This window comes from Lycorma delicatula, chromosome 6 (genome assembly GCF_047948215.1).
Source record: "Lycorma delicatula isolate Av1 chromosome 6, ASM4794821v1, whole genome shotgun sequence".
Lineage (NCBI taxonomy): Eukaryota > Metazoa > Arthropoda > Insecta > Hemiptera > Fulgoridae > Lycorma > Lycorma delicatula.
In genome coordinates this window covers 34,390,043-34,401,338 of record NC_134460.1, presented here as the reverse complement: position 1 = coordinate 34,401,338, position 11,296 = coordinate 34,390,043, and the positions used below count along the sequence as shown (strand labels likewise).

The 11,296-nt window shown below is 30.2% G+C and overlaps 2 protein-coding genes across 2 annotated transcripts; both read left to right on the top strand.

The window, feature by feature from the left end:
- Positions 1 to 7,029: 7,029 nt before the first annotated feature.
- LOC142326604 (general transcription factor II-I repeat domain-containing protein 2-like) lies at positions 7,030 to 7,674 on the top strand. The gene has a single exon (XM_075369192.1). The coding sequence runs from the start codon at positions 7,030 to 7,032 to the stop codon at positions 7,672 to 7,674; it is 645 nt and encodes a 214-aa protein (XP_075225307.1).
- A 273-nt stretch (positions 7,675 to 7,947) lies between these two features.
- Positions 7,948 to 8,412, top strand: LOC142326603 (SCAN domain-containing protein 3-like). Its single transcript, XM_075369191.1, has one exon. It carries the CDS (start codon positions 7,948 to 7,950, stop codon positions 8,410 to 8,412), a length of 465 nt encoding a protein of 154 aa, XP_075225306.1.
- Positions 8,413 to 11,296: the final 2,884 nt, after the last annotated feature.

Sequence of the window (11,296 nt, the reverse complement as noted above, 5' to 3'; positions counted from 1 at the left end):
TATTATTTTAAAATTTTAGGCCGATTTTATTTTCTTCTTTTTTATCTTATTTTATTTAATATTTTTAATTTATTTTTGTTTGAAATATGGATAAGCCTATTAAAAAACCACTATCGGTACAAAAACAATCCGTTCTCAAAAAATTCAGTTTTCAAAAACCTACCACTTCTTGATAAAAAAAAAAAAGTGCGCCGAAACAAAACCTAGCCATGGATAGGCAGAGGGAAATGTGAGGCTAATTAGAATACGGGAATATTCAAGTATATTTCTTTTTAATTAAATAATTAGACTATGTTTTCCAATTAATTTTCTTACATTATCGTTTAAAAAATATTTAAATATGTAACAAGTATTCAATAACAATTAATAATGACGATAAAAAAATGAAAAATATTTTGAAACCTATTATGTAGACGATTTTATTTTTGGATAAAAATTTACCATTTAAATTAATTGGTAAAGGTTACAAGACCACATAAACTTAAAAACGAAAAAAGCAAAAATAAACAAATAATTTTTTTATCCTGGTCAGTACATAATAATATATAATATAAATTATATCAGGAATTGTAGGTATCCTACAACGCATAGAAAAAGGACTGGCTCCCAATTTGCTGGAAGGATCAGGAGAAACTGAGGTAAAACTTTGTTCAGAGTTGCGTTGTAAAATATAAAATTAATTATAAAATAAAAAATAAATTTTATTAAAGTCTATATTAATTATTGCAATTTAAAGAAATTAATATAAAAAATAATACGCAATAAATCACTATTCAGAAGGCGTTAATGAAGAATATTTGAACACATATTTATGAACAAATTGATCGAGATGCAAAGAATTTAGCTTTTTTTAATTTTTTAAAATTAATGTTACTTAAAAATTCAACCACAGAGTAATATTAATTCTGTAAAAGGAAATCTTTTAATTTTTCATTATAAATAAATTGGCAAGAAGAATTAAGAAGAGCATATTGAGGTACTTGGGTGAAGTTATCCAACCAAATGGAATGAAAAAGGAAAGAAAAATCGTCAAGATCAATAAGATTCTAAAATTCTATGGCCTAACGAAGGATGTGAACAATAAGAAACAGATCTCAAAGATGGACAAGATCAAGCAGTTTAAAACGGTAACCCGACCAGGAGTTTTATACGCGGCAGTATGCGAAGCTCTGAACCAAGGGAATAAACTTGGTTTAATTAACTCGAAAGATAAACTGGAACTTGTTGAAAGATGGATACTAAGGAAAATTCCAAGGCCGAGTAGAACTAACGACGGTTAGAAATTAAGGAAGAATGAGGAACTTTACCTGGAGTTAGATAGAAACACGAAATCAATACGTAAGTGAAGACCGGTATTCTACGTACATCTGACAAAAATGGATTCAAACAGGCTTGTGAAGAGAATCTTAGATAAGTGTATTGGTAACAAGACAAACGAACTTTAAATGGTTTAAGTAAGGTAAGGAGGACTTAAGTAAGTTAAGTAGCGAACGTAAACCTGACGGATTTAAAACGACAGAAGGGTGCTTAGGAAAAATTCTTAGAATTAAAAGGGATCCAGAAGGAGTAGAAATAATGGGCTATCCTAAAGCGGTCGGAAGAAAGAAGGCAGCGGCATATGAAGGAATATTGGAATGCCAGAAGTTAACTATTCTACGTAGTCAGTGACCGAAAAAACTACCAGGAAGATTTTTTAAATGGTTTGATAAAATGTTTAAAAAGTAGTAGTAGAAGCGTAATAAGGACTTTCTGGTAAGCCGAAGTATTATTTTAAGTTGCATTAAAGTAGTTACAATAAGAGACAACGATATGTAGTTAATTATGAATATTAAAGCTTGAAATTACATTTATTTCAAAACATCACCAAATAATTCTCTTTAGTTCCTTAATAGGTTGACTGCCATGCTGAAAAATGCAGCATTTCCAAGCTACTATACTTATTTTGCTAAAAATATCCACCAGTACTGCCATTTTTTTTTTCAATTTCAATAAACGTTTTGTTTCCCTGTTACTAATTTTTGATACAAATTTTCTCTTTGCAACTTTACTTTTTTTAAATATTCAAAAATAAAGCTGTGACATTAATTTGTGTCTCATAACTACCGTGGATAACGAGACAGAAGTTGATGTCTCAGAATGTTTAACATAATTTAACTGAATTATAATATATTTTACTTACTAACAACTGATTTTATTTATTTTTAAATCTACAACGCTAGAATGGTTTGAATACTGTTTTTAGTAATTGTTATACTTTATTTTAATATGAATTACTAAAAGTCACTCTTCTGTAATGAAATAAAATTATTTATATGAAATAAAATTATACTTTAAATTGAATCTTTTAAAATAAAATTGAAATTTTGAGTACTTGATATTAAAATCTAACTAAAATTTGGCAGTAAACAACTAAAATTAATTTACATTTTATTAGAACACTTCAATTACGTATAATTTGCTTTTATGTGTTAATTTAAAAAAAAAAAAAAATTCTTTAATTTCAAATTTAAAGAAAAAATTCTTTGCTACACACGTACAACACAAAAACAAACAGAATTTTATCTTTAAAATAATATGTAATTTGATAAAACAAAAAAATAAAAAATAAAAATAAATAATATTTCATTTTAAAGGAGATATTACACTGAAACATCATTTGAGTCTCGAAGCAATATTGGATTGCGAAACTAAAACATCAAATGATCTCATAGCAATAATGGATAACTGGCTGAGACATCATTTGATGTCTTATAGCAGTCATCTTGTTAAATAACCTTAAATTCATTTTTTTTTAAATCGGCACTAAATGAAGTTATTGATTTTGCGCAGACTTTAAAGTTCGAATAATATTATTTTTAGTTTTATTTTAATTTTTTTTTTAAATTTATATATTCTAGGTTTTTAAAAGTTAAATTACGTTTAATTTAGAAAAAAAGTGGTAGTAATACAATATTAATGAATATTCATTTCGTAACACTCCTTTCTTAAATAATTAACTAAAAATACATCAACTGTTAGACATTAAATTCTATCCCACAGTAATCTCCTTAGTTATACAGTTAATATAATGCTTTGAACTGTACATATAAGCTACCATTGTATGAATCAAATTAAGTTTCACATAGCAAACTACTGTATAATAATTAATAATTATTACTCGGTAATATTACATTACTTTCTTCAATATGCACTAAAATCTTATATGACTCTACCATTACAACACAATAAAACCGATATTAAATTATTTTATGTTTAGAATGTCGTGATTTATGTACGATCAGTTGCAAACTGAGATGGGAACAAACCGTATGTTAATTATACTAATAACATAATACAAATGCGACCGTACCATAATCAAAGAGTAAACTAGAAAATACGAAAATAAAATTTTAGTATATATAAAAATTACTACTTATTAACAGTAATTAATCCTTTAATTTATTTCATCTAATTATTATAATTAATTTTCTTGGCTAACAGCGAAGAGAATTAAGATAGATTAGAATTATATATGATTACGAAGAAAATACTTCGATAAACAAGATGTTGTTTTATATTTTTAGTAATCACTATAATAATATGTTCTTGGATATATATAGTAAACCATTCCTCTTTCACCAGCAGAAATGTAAATAAAAATTTACATTTAGACTAAGACATTCTTCGATGTATCTTTGATACATCGATACATTCTTCGATGTATCGATGATCAAAGATACATTCTTCGATGTATCTTTGATACATCGAAGAATATTTCATACAGTTGTTATAAATTCCACGCAGTCCAAATTATTAAAAAAAAGCCTTTTTACTTCCTTCTTCGAAGTAAAGGAAGTATTGTGATCGTGAAAAATTTCGGCTTTCAAATTTCAACGGAAATATCCATTTTCACTAATTTCGGTGTGACGTCTGTACGTACGTATGTACAAGTATCTCGCATAACTCAAAAGCGATTAACCGTAGGATGTTAAAATTTTGGATTTAGGGCTGTAATAACATCTAGATGTGCGCACCTCCCCTTTTGATTGCAATCGACTGAACCAAAATTATCCAAAAAAAGTCCAAAATCCAAAAGCTTTTGGATTTTGCACTTTTTCTTAACTGCATTAATAAGGTCTCATTGGGAGCTTTTCAACGATATATCAAAAGTGGTACTTAGTTTCATTGGTTCCAGAGTTATCGCAAAATGAAATTTTAATTAATGAAGTATTTGGATCTTACAAGGGGAAAGCCCATCGGTTCATATCCGACTTCATCTCCTGTTTTTTAACTTTTTCTTTTATTTAAATATATTTATTTATTAATATAACCTGTGATTGTAAAAAAAAATTACAATAGATAATAATTCAATAACAAAAAAAATAGGAAAAAAATGGCAATAAAAAATATATGTAATTTAATAGGTGTACAAGGAAGTCATAAGATGTCCACATCAGATTTTTTTTTTTTAAATCACTTCGCTGAATTAAAATATAAATGAAAATACATCAACGACAAAAATTGTTATTTTTTTTGTAGCATATAAAAACCTAGATCCCAAATAGATTGAAAATGATATAATTTACAAACGCACAAAATATAACGAAGCCAACACATAGATAACATTTAAAGACAGAAGCCATTGAGCACAGAGCTACCGCTAAATTTAGTAAATATAATGCTGCTAATTTATTCCGAAAGGTTTGTAGTAATAAAAAGTGTATTAATCCGAAATTGAATCATATATAATAATTTTTAATGAGTTTCAACTTTCATTAAACCGTAAAACTGTAATGTTAAAATTGAAAAACAATATTTCGATAAAAAACGTTAACATTTTTGTCGTTGAAATCTATATCTACATGACTGACCTTTTAACTTTTAAAATAATGAATAAATTTTTTAATAATAATCGACGTTTCAATTATGCAAACGATAAGTCATAGAATAACGAAAAAAATTTCTTATATCATTTATCTATTAATTACGTTTACATATATTTCCATTTCAGGTACAATAAAACCTTTTGAGCTCTCTCAAAAAGTCAAAACGGGTTTTCAAAATAAAAACATGACCTTTCAGATCATAATTTGCTGCCCATAAATATAAAACATGTAGGCCAATATTTAAAAATTGAAAATTTTAACTTATCCTTACGTTTATATTTATGAATTTGCAATCTTTGCTAACGACTTATTTAAAAAAAAAATAACAATAATTTTTCTTCCGCGGCAATCTTTAATAAATTACCGAAACTTTTTTTTAAATATACCTGCAAAATGTATTTAAAACGCAACTAAACGATTTTGTTTTACAGAAACAATATTATTGTTCCATACATTTCTAAATAACAAATCAAAAATTAAAAAAAAATTAAAAAATTTTCTGCATCCCGTTTAACGGTGTTTATAAATAGATGTCTGGTGAAATAATTATCATTAACGTCTTCTGGATCGTGAACTATTTCTTTGTTATTTGTTATAAGTGTCTTCACTTAATTACCTTATTATTATTTCAGCACAAAGTTAATAAAATAAAGTTAACGACGATGTTGATATTTTAAAGAATTAATTAGATTAATTTATTCATCGAGGTAACGGAACGGAACGGAACGCAAGAATGGCGGGAGTTTCAATATTTCTCCCTACAGATCGCAGAGCCTGGATAATTTCCCTTGCTGCTGTATCTTTCTATTATCGGGCGGATTTCATCGGTTATTTAGTGGCGATTATAAATTTTAAGTTTTATTTATGGACGGATTTGGTAATTTGTGTTCATATCCGTATGGATCAGCGTGAAATTTTTTTATTGGTTCGGACCATGGGAGACTAAGCTTTTGAGCCTAGTAATCCCGGCGTGATTCCCCTTCAGTCCATCCGCTGAAGTCCTTTCGGTACCGGCACTTATGGGTTAGCAGGAATGCGCCTACCGGAGCCCTAGTTATTTGGAGGGAGAAATGCGCCCCGTTCTTGGAGGGAGTCGCACATGCTGACTAAATGAGATTGTGGTCTTTTCGTGGGACGCTTTTGGGTGTTGTCTAGGTTTTTATAGTTTTAAAAAAAATTTAATTGCGAAAACGGTTACTTTCGCGGCCGGAATTTTTGCGCGGTTTCCATTTGTAGCAGGGATGGCCAACAAGTCGACCGCGGTCGACCAGTCGACCGCGGTCGACCGGTCGACCGCAAAGGCTTTAAAAGTAGCCCGCGAAGCCAAAGTTGAACAATTTGTTCTAACTTAAATAAATGATTGAAATTCTTAATTCTATAATTTAATCTTACAATAATAAATTATTTGTGGAACATACACATACTGTTTATATTTATCCTGATAACATAAACAATGTAGTAATACTGAACGCGCTCTGTCGGCGCTAGTTGGTAGCTGTGTGGCCGTGTGTCTCAACTTGCTTTTTCTCTGTAGCGAACATAGACAGGGCGCATATCAGTATCAGTGTGTGTTAGAGAGTTTGATAGTAAAGTGACAGCCAGTGAAGTGACAGTCAGTGATAGCGAACAGAAGTATGTTAGTTATTGTTTTAAATATTCCGTAATAATATCTTTAGTGGGTAAATTCTAAAATAATATTTAACCCTATTATTTTAGAATGAATAATCCAAGTACAAGCAGGAAAAAAATGTATCATTATCACAGTGAATGGGAAGAAGATTATTTCTTTACTATGATGAAAGATAAATGTATCTGTTTTATTTGCAATGCAACAGTAGCTTTGTCTAAGAAAGAAAACGTTAAAAGACATTATCTAACAAATCATAAAAATTACGAAGAAGATTATCCACGTGGCACTGCGTTAAGAAAAACAAAAGTGCAACAACTGAAGGCACAAATAACTGCACAACAAAATAGTTTTTTTAAAATACAATACAAATTCGAAGACAGCTACGATTGCTTCATTCAAAGTTGCTGAAACTTTGATTAAACACAACAAACCGTTTCAAGATAGGGAAACATGGAAAGAGGCATTCATTAAAGCCGGAAAAGAATTGTTTCAGAATTTTAAAAATAAATCTGAAATATGACATTAATCAAAAATATGTCGTTATCGCGAAATACAGTTATGCGTAGAACAGAAGGAATGAGCCGAAATCTTGAAGACATTTTACATGAAAACATTAATAAATGCGTTGTATTATCACTGCAGTTTGACGAATCTACGGACTATATCGGTACTGCACAATTATGTGTTTTTATTCGAATGGTTTTCGATGATATGTTGGTTACAGAAGAATTATTAACTATTATTACAATGCATGATCGCACAAGAGGTCAAGATATCTTTGATTTATTTAAAAATTATATTGCACGAACAAATTTTTCAATCTGCAAGTTGGTATCAATAACCGCTGACGGGGCTCCAGCAATGATTGGCAACAAAAGTGGCTTCGTTGCTTTGTGTAAAGGTGATGATGACATTCCAAATTTTATTGACTATCATTGTATGTTCTATGACTATCAAATATTATGTTCAAAAGTGTTAAAATTCAATCATGTTATGGATGTTGCGTTTAAAATTGTAAATTCCATAAGATCTAAAAGTTTGTCACGTCGTCAGTTTCGCGCTTTGCTGAATGAATGCGGTGAAGAACACAATGAACTGTTACTTCATACTGATGTAAGATGGTTAAGTCATGCTACATTTTTAGCAAGATTTAGAGAACTTCTGCCACAAATAACCTAATATTCTAAAGGTGATTCATATCCGCAATTAAATGATCAAGAATGGCTTCTCGATCTTGCTTTTTTCTGTGATGTTACTGAAAAATTAAACCGATTAAATCAGCAACTACAGGGTAAAGGTAAAACAATAATACATATGATTAGCATTTTGAAGTCATTTAAGGAAAAATTAAATATGCTTGCGATGCAACTAAAGCGTCGTGATTTAAAATCTGGCAGATGATCTAAAAATAACAAGACTGTTGCTTACGACAAATATGCTGATGTTATTGGAATGCTTCTAAATGAATTTGATAGAAGATTTCTCAAACTAAGTGAACTTGAAGATATTGCGTGTTTTTTATCTTACCCGTTTAATGACATCGACGTTGAAAGTCTTGCACAGAAACTTCACAATTTTCTTAATACTACAAATATAGTAGAATTAGAAGAAGAAATACTAAATATTAAATGCGATATAAATCTAAAATCAATGGTTTCAGATAGCAATTTTTGGAAACTAATAAGCGAAGATAAATATCCAAATATTTGGACAATTGTTGCTCGTTTCAATGCCTTCTTTGGCTCCACATATTTATGTGAATCCGCATTTTCTTATATGAATGCGATCAAAACAAAACAGCGATCGCAAATAACGGATCTACATTTAGAGTCATGCTTAAGAATTGCTTTAAGTTCATATGAGCCAAATTTTGAGAAACTTGCTGCTCTTATGCAATGCCAAGTTTCATCCAAATAAAAATTGTATGCTTAAAATTTGTTTTGTTCGTATTTATTTCTTAACATTGTATTTTTAAAAATGTTAATAAATATTGTTTGAATTCATAAAATAAAAAATATATCGTAGGCTTAGATTGCAAACCTGCTAACTCATATTCAGCATATTTTGCACAACTTTCTTAAAACGCATACATTTTTTGCTTGTCACGTGATTTCAATTAAATAGGTGCATAATAGCGGTGTTTCATAGCCAATGTAAGGTGTTTTTCTCTTTCTAATAGTGTGAAAATGTAATTTTTGACCAAAAGTGGAAGTTTGCAATTTAAATCGGCGATATAATGACTTCTTTAATTATCTTCTAAAATTTTAAAATTATTTGCCCATATCCATAGTCGACCGCAGACTATATTTTATGGAAAAAGTAGCCCCTCAAAGCTAAATGTTTGGCCACACCTGATTTATAGGTTACGCGATATAGAGGCTCCTAAGCTTGGTTTGTCATTTTTTGACTCTCGTACCGCCTCTTCACGTTGGTTTTTTTAATACGGCATGAGGCCGTTTTCATATACCCTGTGGAGTACGGTCCTCTCGGCAGATATCCCGGAGATGGCCGTGTTCGGACACGGCCGCTCTCTCGAACAGTCTGCGTGCCTGCGCCACTCCTACCTCGGATACGGGGTGTAGTCCCGCATCGTAGCGAAGAGTGACGTTTCTGACGAACCACGGTGCTCCAAATATCATCCGCAACGCTATTTTTTGGACGACTTCTAATTTCTTTTGAAGCGTGGAGTTCAACAAAAATTCCCATGGCGGGTAAGCGTATGTTTGAATCGGTAGGTCGTATAGCTGAAAAATGAGCAATTTGGTCGCCAGTGGAAATGGGCTAGCACTGGTATAGTGAGGCCCTGACGGCCTTTGCTCTTTAGGTCACATATTTAACATGTTCTCCTAAGGTAAGCCGTTTATCCAGGACTACTCACAGGTACTTGACTGTTTTCCGGAAGGGGATTTTCTCCCCTGAGATTTCCAGCTGCCTGGTTGGAGCACGTGTCTTGTATGTGAACATCACTGCCACCGATTTTTCACCGTTGACCTTGATTCTCCCCATATCGAGTACGGTTCTACTAGATCCAATTGCCGTTGGTCTCTCGATCGCGTAATCTACACTTCCGGATTCATATGCCGTGTCGTCTGCGTATAGAGCTGTTCTAACTCTTTCCGACAGCGGCATATCGTTGACGTAGGGCGTGTACAAAAACGACGAAAGCACTGCTCCTTGGAAGACTCCAGCGATTTAGTTATAGAAAAGTCGTTTGTGTTTTTACCCTTATAATAAAATCTTATATTAACATTTTTACAAAATTTATAAAAATACTTCATGATAGTTAATTATTTATTAATTAATTTCCGATTTACATATATCTTTTCGATTTATTGTATAAGATGTTTTTAAATAACTTTGGGTTAGAATTATGTAGCAGGCAGCAACTTTCATAGATCGCATTTGCTTGAAGTACCTATTTTTGTAATAATAATAATTATCCCAGAAGTCTTACATACAAAGGAGACTGTTTAGAAAAGTTTAATGAAAGAAATTTTTAAAAGAAAAAAGAAGAATCCTAAGAAAGATTTTTGGACCGAAATCAAAAAAGAGGAAGGTGATAGCATAAAATCTAACATAGAAATTTACGATGAAATAAAAGATTTAGAAACGGAGAAAAAAGAACGACTTTTTTGGTCATATTTATAGTATGAGCAACAATAGAATTACAAAATAATCATTTAACTTTTAAAAATATAGAAAAACAAAAATAAGGCGTAACCGGGAAGTAAACCAAGAAAAACTAAATAAAAACCGGAAAAATAATAACAGATAGAATAAAATTTCGAAAAACAATTGAGGATTTCAATCTAAATGAAAAGGAAAAACCAAAAAACAGCTTCAGAAAATTTACAGAAGAGCAAAATCACACAAGCACTCTCTGAAAGAATGAAAAAGTATTGAAAAAATGGAAAGAAGAAAGGAAATACAACAGATTTAAAAAGGTCTAATCGGAAGAAGAAAATTAAATCAACAGAGGAAGAAATGAAGAAAATTATAAACAATCTAAAAGGAAATGGAAACTATAATGAATCAAAAGATTTACCTGGAAAATGAAGTCGGTCAGGAATTAAGGAATCAGATGTATTTATGATAACACATTTATCTTTTTATCACTCATGTGCAGGATGTAATTGCCTGTTAGTAATGGTAAGGTTTCCATTCCTATTTCCATTTTTCATATCAATAAGGAAAATTCTGTATCCTTTTATTATTGTATTTATTAATTTATTTTTTCAACCATACTTATTATTTTTTAAATTATAAATAACTAAGAAAACGTAATTTCTTCCCTCGATAAGGATTGAGCTAAAACACATTTAAAAACAAATCATATTAAGTATTCTTCTTTTATTATTTCTAATATGTAAGTTGCAATCTGTTCAACTAATAAACAATACCTCCCCCACAATTCATTGTGATGAGGATGATTTGTAATTGAGTCTTGTACAGACTCAGGTCGATCATTCATGAGAAATGTGATTAATTGAATCTCAACTACTAAAGTAGAACGCTATCCACTGACTAGTATTTAAATACGTATAAAAGTAACTAATTTTTACTAGGATTTGAACTCAGAACCTTCGACTGTGAAAATCATTATTTAAAGCACTAATTTGCGATGAAATAAATATTATTTAAATTTTTTTATTAAATAAAGATTTTATTAAATTTGTAAATAAAATATATAAAAAAGAAGATATTCGAACAGGAGATATATCAAGGAAATACTTGAATGAATCTACTTTCATGTTTATATGATAGTAAGCTAATTTATATTGGAACAGATTATTATCGATAA